Here is an 18,054-nt window from a genome sequence, read left to right as displayed (position 1 = left end):
ATGATGATGATGATGATGATGATGATGAATGATGATGATGTCTTCATTTTACAAAATATATTAGTCCTGAAATACTACCCTTTCCCTTAATTTCCTCCTTGTACACCAATATTAGTATAAAACAATTAGTCATTAAAAAAATGGTTATTATTTTAGTCCGCAACACACCAAGGATGATTTAATACGAAATTTTATTATATTACAGTCTTAGTTTTCCTCTTTACATAGGTGTGTTATGTTGATCCTGGCCTTCCACCTCATCCTCTAAGAGAGGGATGATGGACTGCAGGCAAAGGTCAATTGCATCCTGCAATCAACTGGGTTTATGTTAAGATGAGCCAGTGGCCACAACAGCACCAGCAATGTCTAGATCATCTTATGCTACAATTATCATTCAGTTATGTACTTTCAGTGTTGCTGGTTTAGCTAGTAATATTTGTGGCTACTGAATTCCTATGTATGTCACACTTCTGAGAAGCAAAAAATCTGATTATTCTTTTTCTTATTATGCTTATTGCATGCAGCCTTCCATGGATCCATCACTGTTACTCCAACAGTTTCTTGTTTCATTTTTCAGTCATGCTTGTAGAGGTGTTTCACGTCGGGAGGCAAACATGTCGGTGACTGTGCAGAGCATTGGGAACATACAGTACAGCATAAGGGTGTTTATGGTTTAGTTAGTAAAATTTAAGGCTGCAAAGGTAAATTTCCAAGGATCTATATTTGTGACTCTGTCAGTTCAGTGCCCTGTTTTCAGTCATACTGGTAGAGGTGTTGTGTGTTGAGTTTGGGCTTAAATCTGATGCGTCGGTCCTTGCGCAGAATCTTGGGAACATATATAGGCTTGTGTTCATCCAATCGACGTTGCCCGGGATGCTTCTGGTTGCTGAGGGGTAGAGCAATATGGTAAGTTAAAAATAACAATAATACCGACGTGAGATGGAGTCAGGATTCTAAGGGGCTTGAATGGTGAGTGAATGAGTGCACGGTCTATTCAACAGGTTGGACTTTATAAACCCTTCTGGCAACAAACACAGGAACTCTGGGACTCAATGAATATGCTCCTCCAAACATAGTTCATCCAAGCAACTCAAGACCTTGTCAGTTCCCTGACCTTAACTTCCTTACAGTATCTCACTTTCTTATGAGCTCATTTACCTTATCCATCCACCTTCCTCTTGACCTACCACAATTCCTCCCACCTTCAAACTCATTCACATATATCCTTTTTCACCATCTTATCAACTTCATGCAGTGGTGCTGATATGCTGCCTGGCTGTAAAATATCTCTCAACTCCCTGCCTATTCCCTAAAAGTAGGATGGTCGACTGATAGAAAAAGAGAAATTTCAACCTTCAGTTCACCAGGTTCATATCAAGAAAAGACCAGTCCCACAACAAAAAAAACATCACCAACAACAACAACCTTTCCACATTCATTCATTCCATATAACTACACCATCTAAGCACATTCTTGTTTACCTTATAATCACAACCTAACATTTCAAGAAAATTATTATTAATTCAGAATGAAATTAACAGCACAAATCTTACTAGTGCTTCTCAAAGAATCTCCTGGGTGGTTCATTGGGTCTGGTTTTGTGGTCAACTTTGAAGATTTTCTCCCATGCATATATCTCAGGTTTCAGGAAGTGGCGAGGGCGGTTGGACAGCAGGTTATGCAGATATGATTGGAACTCTGCTCGATACTCCTCACATGCAGGGTGCTCAGACAATTGCTGAAATGATGCAAAATGACAACTTATTTTCATATGCTTATAACAGAAACGTGCTACTTCCACCACTTGAAGATTAAGCTGAGGCATGTATGCACGCATGCACACAAAATCAATGTAGGCCTATGCCATGGGCCACAACATCAGAACTACTGAATTTCAAAAAATTATATGAAAATTCACATTCACTTCCCATCTGAGAGTAATTAGCATTTATCAATGATTCTGTACACCCATAATTAAAGAAAATAAATTAATTCTTCACAGATGACAGGATCACAGCTTGGCAAAAATAATATTTGGCACAGTAAAACGTAAAGGTCCTCCAGCAATCACAGAAAGCATGAGGCCAAACCCACCTTGATCGGTCCAAGGTAAGGTGTAGGATTGCTTCGAGGAACACCCTTCTTCATGTACATGGCAATGATGGACGTGAGGAGGGAGGTGTTCAGACCCTTTACTCCTCCACTGTCCACACTCTCAAACAGTTCCTCCTCTTCACTGAGCCTTGAGGGAAAAAGAAATACCGGTACAATTAGTCTTTTTTTTTTTTTCATTCTTTTTTACCATCAAATTCATATGAGGTGCTCCAAGCCAGAGGGGCAACTGTGCATTTTACTTATTTTCGGTAATTAGTTGTTAAACTCTGACATGGCTAATTATCTATCTATATCTATTGCCAGACGCCTCAATCCCGTTTGGGGTGGCCACAAACAAATTGCCTCCACGTCACCCTGTCCCCCGCCAGTTCACTGCCCTGCTCCCAACTCACACCCCCCTCTCTCATATACCTCTCCACCCCATCCCTCCATCTCATCCTCGGCCTCTCCCTCCCTCTTCCCCCCTCCACCTCACTCATATACTAGTACACTCTCCACATGGCCAAACCACCTCAGTGTGTTCCTCATAACGCTTCCTATCACATCCACATCCACACCACAACGCTCCTTTATATCCTCATTCTTCAGCTTGTCTCTCCATGTGACTCCACAGGCTCCTCTTAAACAACTCATTTCCACTGCTCTCACTCTTGACTTGTGTCCTTCCAACAACGTCAAAGCTTCATTTCCATACGTTAGAGTTGGTATCACAATACTGTCATGTAGTAACTTTTTCACTTCCATGCTCACTTCCCTGTTTCTTATCACTGCTTTCAGAGGAACCAGCAACCTTTCTTCCCTGCTGTACCCTTTCAAGCACTTCGCCCTCCAAACCTCCATCCTTACTCATCACACTACCCAAGTACTTAAACGTACTTACATTTTCCAATTCCTCACCATCCAACCTTGCTGTACATTCACTGACTTCACCTCTCTCAAAGACCATCACTTTACTCTTCCCTACATTCACCTTTAGATTCCGTTTCTTACACACTCTCCCAAACTCATCCACCAAGCCCTGCAGCTCCCCTTCGTCTTCACTCAATAACACCGTATCATCTGCAAACAACAGTACAGGGAGTTTCCAAACACTATCCTCTCTCACCAGGGCCACTCCAACATCCACTACCCTACCTTGTACCTCTTTTATTACCCCATCCATGTACAATTTGAATAACCATGGAGACATGACACATCCCTGTTTCAACCCAACCTTCAAAGAGAAAAATTCACTTAGTTCACCATCCACACGCACTGCAGCCTCAGCACCATCATACATACTCATCACAGCATTCAACAACTTCCCATCTACTCCATATATTCTTAAAACTTTCCACAATCTTTGTCTATCCACCCTGTCATATGCTTTCTCCAAATCCATGCAAGCCACATACAACTTCTTTCTCTTCTCTCAAAACTTTTCCACTAAAGATCTAAGAATGAATATCTGATCTACACAACCTCTTCCCTTCCTAAAGCCTCCCTGTTCTTCTCCAACTAATTTCTCTGTTCTTTCTCTAACTCTGTCAATAAGTATCCTACCATACACTTTTCCTATTATACTAAGAAGACAAATGCCCGTATGATTACCACACACTTCTTTTTCCCCTTTTCCTTTGTACAAGGGAATAATTATACCTGACTTCCAATCCTCCAGGACTCTACCTTCCTCCCAGGCCAATGGTAAAATTATACTTATGTGTATTTTATTGTTTCGCTTGAAAGTGCTAGCCAAGACAATTAAAATGGTGGTAAACATGACATGTTTAACCCCTTAACCCCGGGTGACGACATATGTCGTCATTACGTAAAAAGTCCCTCACCCCGGGTGACGACATATGTCGTCCAAACAAATTTCAAAATATCCGGGCATTGGAGTGGCGGGATCACGTTGTCACACGATGTTGCCACCCTCACTGTTTCCATATACCACCAACCACGCAGCCATGCTTGCCACAGTCAGTCACCCTCTGACCACAGATAAGTGAAGATATCGCGATGTCGCTCTCCCAGCTCGCCACTCCCACCGCGCCACTTTCGACTGACAAACCTGGCCCCTCAAGTTCGACCCCTCATAAAAAGCCAGAGGTTAGTACTTTCATTTGACAACTACTTTTTATCATTTGACACCTAGTGTTTTATTCTAGGTTAAGTAGTTTTTTTTTTTTTTTGGTGAATTTTTTAAAAGAAGGAAAATTTTGGCGATTATGCCCGGGTGAACGGGCAGGCGGGCGAAAATATGTCAGGGTTTTAAGGGTTAAAGTATACTACAGTTTGGTAATTAGATGTTAAAACAAATAAGCAAAATGCACGGTCGCCCCTCTGGCTCGGAGCACCTCATATTAAACTGCAGAAAAACTGCCTATTAAAATTTCACCGCTGACTACACAGCTGATATTCCAGCTTTTCTATTTTACATAAACAATTACAGGACTGTAAATTTAAAAAGTTGTAATATTTTGACCATCCCTAAGGTACAACAAGGACTACAGTACCTTTTTTTATGCATGAAAGACAGAACCAAAGGCCAGGAGCCGACAAGATTGTTCCCTCCAAGAAAAAAAACAAAAACAAGATGACAGAGAGCCAAATTCAAGATCCAGTCATTTCGAGAAGCCTGGAAACACTGCATTTCAAAGACTGGAGATCATAGGCAGTAAGAAATACAGACCTGTAATGCACAGTAAACACCAATAACATCACTGCACCATAGAGCCAGCCTCTCTTTAAAGACCGATATCTCAGGACTGACTTACCGGTACAATACCCAATCGTCCAGGGTTTTCATGAATTGTTACACTGTGATAAAAAATAGACAATCCACTGATCTTCAATATCATGAGGCTCAAGGAGGCAACAAAATAACCTATATTTACCACTTCAGTTCAAATGATCTCCATTAAATTGAATAACACTATTTGGTGGTTAAATCCTGACTATATTCCAACTTAAGAATATGAGTAGCATAGTTTTCAATTTAGACTTAATGCTACTAGACAGTGTTATTCAACTCAAGAATGACTCACATATTGTAGGGGCTTATCAATGCCAAATTTAGCCTCTCCAGTTCAAAAAGTCTATCCTAAGCTGAATAAACTTGTCAGGACACTGCAAAGATAAAATGAAATAATCATCCCCGGGCTCTTATGGTTAACAAAGGATTCAAAAGCTCAAATATCTAACCATAAAATATTGTTGCGAGGGTTGTCTTTGGCATAATGAGAGTGGAGGGCACAGGTGTTAAGCTGAAAGACGCTAAGGTTCCATCGCTGTCCATCTGACACAGCAGACTGCTGCACTATAGGGTATGTCAGTTCTGTCACAGGACCAAAGCCTAAGGAGAGACACTTGTATATTAAGATCAGGATGAAAGGAAACCACAGATGTAAGACTCTAAAAATCTGGGTAAGGATGAAAATATCATGACTGGATTTAAGAAACTATCTTTGTAGAAATAAGATATAAGTTTGTAATTTAAAACATTACTATTTAAAAAAGAGGATGATGAGCATACTGGCCCCTCCCCACTTACTAACCAAGGTATGTGGCATGTGCAAGTGCTTGTGTGAAGGAGGCACCAACCACCTTCTGCAACAGTGCTCCCTTGGCTCGCTTCTCTCCAAACTCCAAAGCAACCTTGGGGATGAACTCCCGACTATGAAGCCAGAGCTGACTATGTTCTCGAGGCTCCCCTGGCCAGAATCCTGTGGAGGAAATTATTACATATTCATCTTATCTACATCATTAACATGTGCAGTTGTGGGCATAAACAATTAAGACTGAAGGAAGTCCCATAAACTTATCTATCTACCATATCTATCAATCTATCTTTTGCCAGATGCATGAAGTCCCTACAGGGCAGCTACATACAAACTGCTCTCACTCTTGACTAGTGTCCTTCCAACATATCTCATGCAACTAAAAAGTGCACCACACATCTGTACAACGAATTCTATAACTTGCTTGTTTAGACATTTTATGAGAAATCTGAAAGAACTATCAACTACACAAAGCCCACACAAGATGAGATAAAAGTAAATATTGTGTGTGTGCAGAAAATACAGGTAGCCTAATGGGTTAAATACCAACTACTGATAACCAAAATACAATGAAAAATACAGTACAGTATGTTATCAAAATTGAGAGATTAACCTCCTGAATCAGTGCTGGAGAGAGATGCCTTCAAGTGGTGGCACTATGACTGGACAGTGCAGCTACTGTACTCTGTCATACAAATATCCTCAATGACCTACCTATCCCCCAACAGGAGGATGGTAGACTGCAAAAGGACAATTTTTGTCTGCTGTCCATTAGGTTCACATTAAGATGAGCCTGGGGTTACAACTACTACTTTTACCCCTTGAATCAGGAACTGTATTTCACTGGCTTACTCTTACTAATCCAGATGAATATACTGTATTCAACTTAGGAAAGTCTTTTCTTACTGAAGGAGTTAATGAAGCCTATATCAAACCACTACTGCTCAAAAATTCTCTCATATGTAGAGTAAGCTTGTCTAAATGGACCCAAAATATAATAAACAAGCGAAGAGGTTATCCACTTCCCACTATGATGTATTCTTTATTTTACTTCTGCTACAATCACACAAATTAATATTATTAGAGAGACTTTTTGAACTTTAGGAGTCAGATACTGTATAACCTTCAGTAACCCCTTCACCAAGAAAGGCCCTTCCAAGTGAAACAGTCATCTGAGATAACAAGAAAAATAACATCCTCTGGTTAAAGGTGTGACTAAAGCCCAATTGATTTTCATCTTACAGTTTGACTGACCTGCAACTGTAGTGGCGTGCTTATGCTTAAACTTATACCCATATGCCCTGGGGTCCAGTTCATTGTCTGGTACTGAGGCAGAAGTGGCCAGTGGATCATCCCAGGACACCACATCAGGCAGACAATCAAACACTCGAAGGCTCAGGAATGGAGTGCTCTCTCCTTGTATCGGTCTGTGATGGAAGGAAATAAAGGAAAACAGATTAAGCCATTCTTGTAACACTTGCAATTCAGAGTACATTTCACCAACAACCAAGTAAGAAAACAAAGGAAAACAGATTAAGCCATTCTTGTAACACTTGACATCCAGAGTCCATTTCATCAACAGCCACATTTAAAAGAAATGGAACACCAGTTCCTGAAAACATGAAGAAGAAATCTGAAGTGTACTGTAAGAAGGAATGTGTGTCACCATCTTTGCTGTGTACAGAGTTTCCTGCCTAGGAACAGTGACTGTGTGGCTTGCTATCAACCTTGCAGCACCACATCACTCTTAAGCTGTACCTCCGAAAGCAAATGAGACACCCATCTCCTACCTTTCAAATGGATTAACAAAAAATATAATTAGCTACCGGTACATGATATTGTAAATACAATGCTTGATTAATCCTGGTTTTCATATATTATACAGTTGAACAGGTTTTGTTTTTCTCCATACCTGTCTATGGGGTCATTCTCAAGGTCCTTTGAACCCGGACAATTTTTCCGTAAATTCCTCAAAAGTCTATCTGGAGGTAATCCACCCAGGAACCAGAAAGCTTCAACCCGTGGCCTCAAGTTTACCTGTAATTTTTAAAAAAAGATAAAATCATAATAATACCAGTAGTGGTAGTAGTAGTAGTAGTCAGCAGCGACTAATAATAATAATTATTATTATTATATAATAGCAGTAATAATAATAATAATAATGTTAATACAGTAATCACTCCAATATCCGGATCAATAGAGCCATCGGTAGGTTCGGATATTGGTTTTGTCCGGATATTGGGCCCCAGCTTATGGACTTGTACTTACGGACCCTAACACAGAGAAACACCTATACAACTCCCTCCGGACATGCATAGCACCTATTTAACACCCAAATCACACCAATAAGGCACATAAATGACTGAAATAAATGCAATAGACACATAAAATGTGGGTTTAGAAGTATGTTCATACATTAATAAACATTCTGGTACTTATGGACTCTAACCGAACCTAACCTAACCGAACTCTGAAAAACACATTCCTACTGCACATGCATGAGGTAAGTTTAGTATGGAAAGAAGTACAGTATGACACTTTCTGGTAAGTATAGTATGGGAAAAAATACAATATGAAACATTCTGGTAAATATAGTATGGAAAATAGTACAACATGAAACATTTTGGCTACTTACAGCAAGTCCCTGGCCACCTCGATGAATAACCGCCTCCTCTCGGACTCTGACAGTAAGAACGATTTCCTGAAGCACTTGCACTACACTCTTCCTGAAGTCTTGCACTGAACTTAGTCACTAACACACAGAAGTCCGTTCTTTTCACAGTGTTCACTTTAGTCCAAATAATGTTCCATTAAATTTAAGTGTTGCACATTAACTTTTCCCAAGTTTTTAAGTTTCCAAAGCCAAAACAAAGAAGGTTAGTTACGTTAAATTTCTTTTCTACTTAGTCTTTTCTCCCAACTTGAAAACCTTAACACAACACACCGTTTTTTTCACTGCACAACACTCAAAATTCCCGTGTGGTCTAGTGGAGAAGTTCTTGCTGTTTATTCACTGTCAGAGCCCGAGAGTATCACTGGCAGGCGTCCAAGGGTGCATCGGTGGGTAGTGGTGATGGCGTACTGACTACAGAAGACTCTGAAGACAGCCGCAAACTCACGTCGAGCGGTGACTCCACTGTAGCTGATGTGCTGGGCTGTGGCTCGGAGCATGAGGGCCTGTCTTGGGGAGGCAACGGAGTGGAACCAGGGCTTGGCACAGCGGGGGTCACGGGCCTGAAAAAACTGTCAATCGTTGACTGACGCAAGGACCGACGATTCTGGCGATTGATGATGCGCTGCCGGAAAGCACGCACTTCCTCCACGAGTCCCAAGGGCCCCATCTCCCTGTCGCAGTCCGGGTGTTCCAGGTAGTCTAGGACGAACTCTAGATGTTCCCGGAGTGCGCTCAGCTTGGGGATGGCTGGAGTAGTGTCCTGCTGGGCGGAGTCTGCATCATCATCGCCTTCGTCGTCGGAATCTTCAAGTTCGGGGCTGACACCAGCAACCGAAGACGCGATCTCGATATCAGACAACGTCTGATACCCAGGATCGCCCTCGTCGTCGTCCAACCACTCACGAACATCGTCCACATCAACATCGTCGCCGTGCGTACGTAGCCGTGCATGGAAGTCATCCACGTCAAACCCTAGGAAATCGTACTCCACATCTGTTCCGAGAAGCAGACGAGACCAACCATTTTCAAGAGTTTTCACAGGGACTTCCTTCCATGCACTAGCCCAGTTGTACAGCGCAGACTTGATGTTGTAGCGGCGAAGGTTTTCCAAAGTCCGCTTGCCTCGAGTGTCACGTCCTTCCCTGCGCTCGTCCTCGTCCTCGAGAACCACCATCACCTCGTCCAGGAACTTCCAACGGTACAGGCGCTTTGTTGCCACGATCACTCCTTGGTCCATTGGTTGAATGAGAGCAGTCGTATTAGGTGGCAGAAACATGCACCTAATACGGCCATTCTCAGCAACCAAGTCCTTGTCGCACGGGTGGGCAGGTGCATTGTCGAGGAGAAGGAGAGCCTTTACCTGGTCGCGAGGAATTCCCAGTGTCTTCGTCTGGTAATGTATGACCTCCTTGGACGAAGTGATGGTGAAACCAGTCTTTGAAAATCACAGCTGTGAACCATGCTTTCAAAGAATGGTACCATACGACAGGAAGGACATCCATCACCCCACGAAGGCACCGAGGCTGCTTTGCACGGCCAACAATAACGGGCTTAAGCCGGTGCATGCCGTTAGCATTGGCACAACACAAAGCAGATATCCGTTCCTTAGAAAGCTTGCGGCCAGGTACACGCTTCTCCGTCTCATCGGCGAGAGTGTTCGTTGGCACCGAGCGATAGAATAGGCCAGTTTCGTCAGCGTTATAGACTTGACCGAGAGTGAGGCCCTCCCTGTCGATCAAGCCTTTCACCTTGTGCCGAAACTCGTCCACTCCATCCTCGTTAGCGTCCAATGCTTCGCCATGTGCTTTACGGTTAGTAAGGCCATGTCGCAACTTGAACGCGAAGAGCCAACCCTCGGATGCCTTGAAGTCTAGGGCGTCGTGAAGCCTTGCAAACTTCTCAGCAGCAGCCTTCAGCTCCGTTCCACGTACCATCACACCAGCTGCACGTTGCTGTCGATACCAAATCAACGTGGAGCGGTCGATCTCTGCATACTTGGGAGTAAACATAACCTTCCTCTCCACGTTGCGTTTGCTTCTCGACGAAGTCAGCCGTGTACTGCATGAGCTTGTCTCGGGAACGCTTGATATCAAACAAAGTCGACCGGGCCAGGTTGAACTCGCGGAGAATGCGAGAGGAAGACCAACCCGCATCAACCTTCTCCAATATCTCCCGTTTCTTCTCCAGAGTCAACACCACTCTCTTCCTTTTCTCAGGAGGCGGGGCCATCATCACACACACTAAGAGTAGGGCAGAGAGCAGCAGGAGGCCTTGCAGCAAGTACGGCACCACCACAAAAGCGAGCACGTGGGCAGCCATGACGAAGAGCGTAGGTCTTGTCGCGGTGAGAGACAGGCGGGAAGTGGGGAGGATGCAGCGGCGCTCTATCGGACGTCGGAGGAATGACGAACCAAAACAATGCTCTCACGCGGCGCGCGCGGCAAGTTCAAATTACGGACGGCAAAAAATCGATTTTTTTTCCAATTTTTTTGGATTTTCGGACCATTTTGGGAATGTTTGATCCCAGGACGATAAGGTTCGGTTAGTGGGGATGTTCGGTTATTGGGCGTCCGGATATTAGAGGGATTACTGTAATAATCTATCTATCTATCTATTGCCAGACGCCTCAATCCCGTTTGGGGTGGCCACAAACAAATCGCCTCCACGTCGCCCTGTCCCCCGCCATTTCACTGCCCTGCTCCCAACTCACACCCCCCTCTCTCATATACCTCTCCACCCCATCCCTCCATCTCATCCTCGGCCTCTCCCTCCCTCTTCCCCCCTCCACCTCACTCATATACACTCTCTTCATCAGTTTCTCACCCTCCATCCTCTCCACATGGCCAAACCACCTCAGTGTGTTCCTCATCACGCTTCCTATCACATCCACACCCACACCACAACGCTCCTTTATATCCTCATTCATCAGCCTGTCTCTCCATGTGACTCCACAGGCTCCTCTTAAATAACTCATTTCCACTGCTCTCACTCTTGACTTGTGTCCTTCCAACAACGTCCAAGCTTCACTTCCATACATTAGAGTTGGTATCACAATACTGTCATGTAGTAACTTTTTCACTTCCATGCTCACTTCTCTGTTTCTTATCACTGCTTTCAAAGAACCAGCAACCTTTCTTCCCTGCTGTACCCTTTCATGCACTTCACCCTCCAAACCTCCATCCTTACTCATCACACTACCCAAGTACTTAAACGTACTCACATTTTCCAATTCCTCACCATCCAACCTCGCTGTACATTCACTGACTTCACCTCTCTCAAAGACCATCACTTTACTCTTCCCTACATTCACCTTTAGATTCCGTTTCTTACACACTCTCCCAAACTCATCCACCAAGCCCTGCAGCTCCCCTTCGTCTTCACTCAACAACACAGTATCATCTACAAACACCAGTACAGGGAGTTTCCAAACACTATCCTCTCTCACTAGTGCCACTCCAACATCCACTACCCTACCTTGTACCTCTTTTATTACCCCATCCATGTACAGATTGAACAACCATGGAGACATGACACATCCCTGTTTCAACCCAACTTCCAAAGAGAAAAATTCACTTAGTTCACCATCCACACGCACTGCAGCCTTCGCAACATCGTACATACTCTTCACAGCATTCAACAACTTCCCATCTACTCCATACATTCTTAACACTTTCCACAATCCTACTCTATCCACCCTGTCATATGCTTTCTCCAAATCCATGAAAGCCGCATACAACTTCTTTCTCTTCTCTAGAAACTTTTCCACTAAAGATCTAAGAATGAATATCTGATCTACACAACCTCTTCCCTTCCTAAAGCCTCCCTGTTCTTCTCCAACTAATTTCTCTGTTCCTTCTCTAACTCTGTCAATAAGTATCCTACCATACACTTTTCCTATTATACTAAGAAGACAAATGCCCCTATGATTACCACACACTTCTTTTTCCCCTTTTCCTTTGTACAAAGGAATAATTATACCTGACTTCCAATCCTCCGGAACTCTACCTTCCTCCCAGGCCAACCTGCACATCTTCCACATCCATTCTACTACTATCTCTCCCCCATGCTTCAGCATTTTACCACACACTTCATCAATTCCTGGGGATTTCTCCGATTTAACTTTCTTCATTGCTTCCACAACTTCTATCCTACTGATTTCTTCCTGTCTTCTCACCTCCCTCCTTCTCCCAGCCACTTATACTCGCATTACATCCATCCTGTATGTTCAACAATTCCTTAAAGTGTTCTCCCCATCTGCTCAATTTTTCTCCCTTCTCCACTAGTAATCTACCATTTTTATCTTTCAGTCCCCTGCTAACTTCACTTCCACCCTGTCTTACTCTTTTCACCTCTTTCCAGAAAAATTTTCTTACCGGTATATATATATATATATATATATATATATATATATATATATATATATATATATATATATATATATATATATATATATATATATATATATATATATATATATATATATATATATATATATATATATATATATATATACCAGTAGTGGTAGGTGGGGGCACTCACCATCCACTCATTCAATGTAATGCTGCTTTGGGTGTCTGCCTTTCCTCTCTTCCATCCTTCCTCTTCTTCTTTCTTTCCTTCATTCTTTCGTCTTTCTACTGCCTACAAGTGACTGTACTCTCCCTCTTCAGTCATTCTTCCCTCTTCCTTCTGCTTATGGGTGACTGTACACTATGTGACAAGCTAAATGGTTTCCTGTACACCAGGAAACCATTTACTACACTGGGTGGTAACCTTATATAAGTAACCAAATTATGGTGCCTGGTGGTTTAGTGGGTAATTAAGGTGCTCCAGTCAGACTAAGCCTGTATAAGTTTATATCCAAGGGGTGGTTGGGGTTTACTGCTCATGTAATGCCACTCAGGGATTAAGTGAGGCTGGTCACTCTCATCTTAATGTCAGGACCAACTTGCCTAGCCCCAGGTTCCTACGTTTCTCAAGGGGTGACATAGGATTGGATGATGGATGGATTTTAATATACCGGTATGTACTGTAAGGTGATTGCTTGATTATCTGATGTAACAGAGCCAAAGGCATATCTGGATAGTGACTCAGTCTGGATAATGGACTTTCCCCTGCCCCCTTTTTGTACATTATCTAACTTTGAAAGCCACTGTAAAAGGCCACTACGGTACACTGTACAACACTTATTCCTGGTGTTATATACTACTCCATCTGGTCAAGCAGACCTATAAACCAAAGCCAAGCAATGATTAAGGTCAACCAGACCCATCAACCACAGGCAAGCAATCACTACGGCCCTAAAAAACATGAAAAAAAAAAAAAAATGGCCCAGCCGATTGAAAATGCTCATGCGGCCATAATTTCCACTCGGTTGCAGGCATTTTGTCCAGATTAAATGGTAAAATGTATGAATAATGGTATTAAACAGCCAGATCACAGTATCTGGATAATGGATAGTTAGGATAGTGGCCGTCCGGATAATCTAGGAATTACTGTATACCATATAGCCTACCGGTATATACAGTACTGATATACTGCATAAATGGCAGAATCTAAAATAACATGAATTATAGCAGCCGAGGACAAAAAGTTCCCTACTATTCAACTACATCTATGGTACTTATGGCATTAGTCCTTACACTCGCATCCCTTATGTGTGGCACAGAACTCAGAGCCCCAGCCAAGATGCGATGGAGGCCAAAGAGGAAGTTGTGTGACTTATGACGATCATTTGCTCGCCCGACACCGTAGTCACGTCTGTAATTACAACAAATACTTTCAAAATCAAGGGTGCCAGTTTAGTGCTTTGACACAAGAGCTACAGACACTGGTATCTGGTGATTTCATCCCTCACTGATTTCAGACCAGTGAATTCTTCCCCCTCCCCCCAAACCATATGGTAATCACCTCAAACCATGCACTCCTAATTCAATATAAACTAAGCTACTTTGCCAAGGGTACAAATACATTGGTATTCCAAAATATCATCACATGCACATTTCAAAGGGAATTCATTGTTGTTAATATTCATTTCCAGCTGCATGACCCTAACAACAGTGACACCATTTTATATTACGGTTAATCAATTGACCAATCAATCCAACACTTTCATAAAGAACAAGAGTTACTAAAATGTGAGATGTATCAACTATCAAAAGAAAATCCCAAGACCTGCTGTTTGTATGAAACCACAAACTGACCCATGATTCACCTACTGCTACTACTATTTCTACTCATTCTCTTGCAACAATCACCCCAAAACAATATAGCCAAGCAAGTCCATTCACATTCTGCTCATTCAGTTATCCCCTTCCTATATCAGGATCCTACCCACCCAAGTTTTGTAGTGGGATTCTCACTTCCTACGTTCCTTTATAATCTTCATTCTCATAGTTATTCCTCATTTTCCCAACTCTTCCCTTTTCCTCTTATAATAAACAGGCCTAACTAAAAAATAAACTAACATGCTTCAATGCAGTACCTTACGAGGTGCCCTCTTTTATCAGTTAACTTTGACATGGAAGTCCAGTATGGTAACAACAAAATAAAATGAAAATGGGTCCACAGGCTGAATTTTGTCCCATTACTGCTTACTTACCTATTTAATTTAGAACTGAAATTTAAGGCAATCAGCTGCTCTACTTTATCGGTGATGAGTGGAATGACCGCCTCTGCTTCAGCCCTGACATCATCGTAGTACTGTGTGGGCAGCTCATTTACCAAGTGTGTTCTGGTGGCGTACTGGCAAAACCCATCACCCAGGTGTTGTGTCTGGACGTCAATGAAACGCAGTGACCAGTAACCGTAATATTTTGGCATGTTCAGCTCCATCAACTTCTGCTCCACTGTGGGCAGGTTGGTGATGGTCTGGTGCCATGTTTCCTTTTTCCTCTGTAACTTAGCTCGCTGGGACAAATCAAGTATTTCTGGATACTCTGGGGTATCGGTGTACTCACTCGCTGCTGCGGGATTTTGATAATGCCGTATGCACAACCGTTCAGCGAGTTTACTCCTAAATATTTTTCGGAAGCCGACAATACTCATGGTTGCAAATGTTCGATTCCATTGGTTTTGCTAATCGTAGTTTTATTCGTTCAGATATACTGTAATATCATGAGAAAATATTGTTGAAAAACGTTTATCCGTAAATTAAAAAAAAAAAGTTTGACAATTAAAATACAGTTCTGGTGTTTTATAATTTAAAAAAAAAAAAATTGAATGGATTCGAAGCCGAAGCCATCTACCAGCAAGTGTCCGAACATTGCTCTGTTTACATCCTCTTCCTTATCGAATCATGTCCGTTTTCTTTTATGAATTGATCGTTGTCTAAGGACCAACAACAATAAAATATCGCTGTTACCACAAACTGTAAAAATAAAACAATGTAATTTCGAGTAGTAAATGATTGGATAAATCATTATTATCACTCTTAATTAAGCCTGAAGAAGCTTAGAAATCATTTAAATTTATTTTTCAAATATTTCTTAGGTTCATAACCTATACTGTACAGGATCCAGAAACAGAAATACAATAATAGAGAAAGCAAGTACTGTCCCACACAAGGGTGCAGCATTTCATCAACAGTCAGCTTTTAACATGAAATATAATCCTTGTCATATGCATCTTCAGTGGCATAACTGTAATTCCAAAAGTGGTGCTGATGTCACCTGTCAGTTCCCATCCTTCCATATTGCTTTGTCACATATTCATGTACCTTATCATGCAGTCTTCTGATTAACCTTCAACACCATCTTGTACTATCAGTGTCAGTTACATGCCGAATAATTATCATTATCACCATCCTGTTCTCAAGTACTGTTTAGTCTACACCTCCCTTTCTACTGACATACAGTATACAACCATGGAGTTTATTTTGACTAACACCATATGATTTGATTCATTTGGAAGAAATCCTAATAGTCAAATGGTTAAATAACTTCATTGGCCTACCTGAAATATCCCAAGTAATCATTATGATCTTCCATTTTGTTTACTGCAATATACAGTAATAGACAACAAATCTTCCTGTAACTTTTTATCTCAGTTCTCTTGCACCAGTCAATTCTAGAATCATTTGTTTCCACCTTTTTTACACACTTCCATATCTCTGCACCCAGCTATTAACCCTCTCAAGTTCCTAGGCCTATGACTCAGACTCAGATGAATAATATCATTCAAATGCATGAGAATTCAGAGTATATGAGAGAGGGGGTTGTGAGTTGGGAGCAGGGCAGTGAAATGGCAGGGGGACAGGGCGACTTGGAGGCGATTTGTTTGTGGCCACCCCAAACGGGATTGAGGTGTCTGGCAATAGATAGATAGAACATTCTCAGGCTGCTGCACTCATTCTTGACTGAATAAAACTGTCTGGCATTAGCTTGGTGGAATACTAAAGTTCTTCCATTCATGAGAGTTTAAATCCTCAACCAGTTCAAGTACAGTACTTGATTCACTAGAATATTACATTATCAGTTACCATCTCTCTTCACAGCCATCACTTAACTTTTATTTACATTCACTCTCCAGTATAATGACTCATTGATATTTGCATAATTTTAAACTTATAGAACTTTGCTTAATTGTTAGCAAACAGCATAGAGTCATTTTCATCATCATTATCATCTAATCCTGTTACCCCATGTAGACCATAAGAGCCTGGGGCTAGACAAGTTGATCCTGACAATGAAGATGAGAGTGACCAGCCTCACACATCCCTGAGTGGCATAACATGAGCAATAAACCCCAACCACCCTTTGGATAAAACTTTCACTGGCTCAATCTGATTGGAGTGCCTTAATTACCCACTAAATCACCAGGGGCCATAATCTGGTTATATGGTTACCACCCAGCATAGTAAATGTTTCCTGGATTACAGGACACCATTTGGCTTGTCACTCAGAGTAGAGTCACCTGCAGACAGGAGGAGGAAAGAATGAAAGAAAGAAAGAAGAGGAAGGAAGGAAGAAAAAAAGGAAGAGAGGAAAGGGCAGTCACCTGAGAGCAGCACTACATCGAGTAAGTGGATGGTTAACGCCCCCACCTACTACTTGTACAGTACATCAGGATTAAGATACAAACAATATACTGTACACATACAGTCACTACAGCAATCTAAAAACAGCCAAACAGCATCTTTTCATGTCTCCCCACCATTCATCCCACATATACTACCCCTCCCAGACGTGAGTGCAACTAGCTAGACTATAATCTCTTACCTTTCTTTGTAGACAATACAGAACTAATGAACAATCCACTCAGCCATCACTGTAATGCAATCCACCACAGCACACCAATTCAATTGTGAACCTCACTCTCACAAAACACACAATTCTTCAACATGCCCCAACAAAAGATCTCTGTGAGTGCCCAACTCCCAAATGATTAGGCCTGTGATATGACGCCAGAATTCCAAGGTCTTTAATGATGTATGAAGGCTTGTGAGAAGGACCATAAGGTGTTTATGGCATTCATGGATCTGGAAAAAGCATATGACAAAGTGGACAGAGAAGGATTGTGGAAAGTTTTGCGCATGTACGGTGTAGAGCAGTGGTTCCCAAACTAGGGGCCATATATCAGAATGTACCGGAGGAGTTTAGCGAGTAGGTAGTCAGTGGAGAGGAATTTAAAAGATACTTCCCAGATATCCAAAGCCTAACTTCTCGGCTAGTAATGTTCCCCTTCACTGCTCCAGTGAGATGCATACCTGATGACAATGATGATGCC

The 18,054-nt window shown here is 42.0% G+C and overlaps 1 protein-coding gene across 1 annotated transcript; it reads right to left on the bottom strand.

The window, feature by feature from the left end:
- Nucleotides 1-210: 210 nt before the first annotated feature.
- mRpS30 (mitochondrial ribosomal protein S30) lies at nt 211-15,265 on the bottom strand. Its single transcript, XM_080270794.1, has 9 exons — nt 14,930-15,265; nt 13,971-14,088; nt 7,567-7,691; nt 6,909-7,081; nt 5,652-5,819; nt 5,299-5,449; nt 2,095-2,242; nt 1,554-1,738; nt 211-886 (listed from the first exon to the last, which is right to left on the bottom strand). Exons 1-9 carry the CDS (start codon nt 15,160-15,162, stop codon nt 754-756), a joined length of 1,434 nt encoding a protein of 477 aa, XP_080126920.1. The 5' UTR covers nt 15,163-15,265; the 3' UTR covers nt 211-753.
- Between the last annotated feature and the right edge of the window lie 2,789 nt (nt 15,266-18,054).

Source organism: Coenobita brevimanus, chromosome 43 (assembly GCF_032717465.1).
Source record: "Coenobita brevimanus isolate Jiangsu-jjx chromosome 43, ASM3271746v2, whole genome shotgun sequence".
NCBI classification, from domain to species: domain Eukaryota; kingdom Metazoa; phylum Arthropoda; class Malacostraca; order Decapoda; family Coenobitidae; genus Coenobita; species Coenobita brevimanus.
Note: the sequence above shows the minus strand (reverse complement) of the source record. Positions and strands in the feature narration are given on the sequence as shown.

Excerpts from the sequence above, each read along its gene's own strand:
- mRpS30 (XM_080270794.1), bottom strand. The coding sequence starts at position 15,162 with ATGGAGCTGAACATGCCAAAATATTACGGTTACTGGTCACTGCGTTTC. Across the intron at positions 14,089-14,929 it reads TTCAGTTCTAAATTAAATAG|ACGTGACTACGGTGTCGGGC; the intron begins GTAAGTAAGCAG and ends TTGTAATTACAG. Across the intron at positions 887-1,553 it reads AGATTCTTTGAGAAGCACTA|CAACCAGAAGCATCCCGGGC; the intron begins GTAAGATTTGTG and ends TCTACCCCTCAG.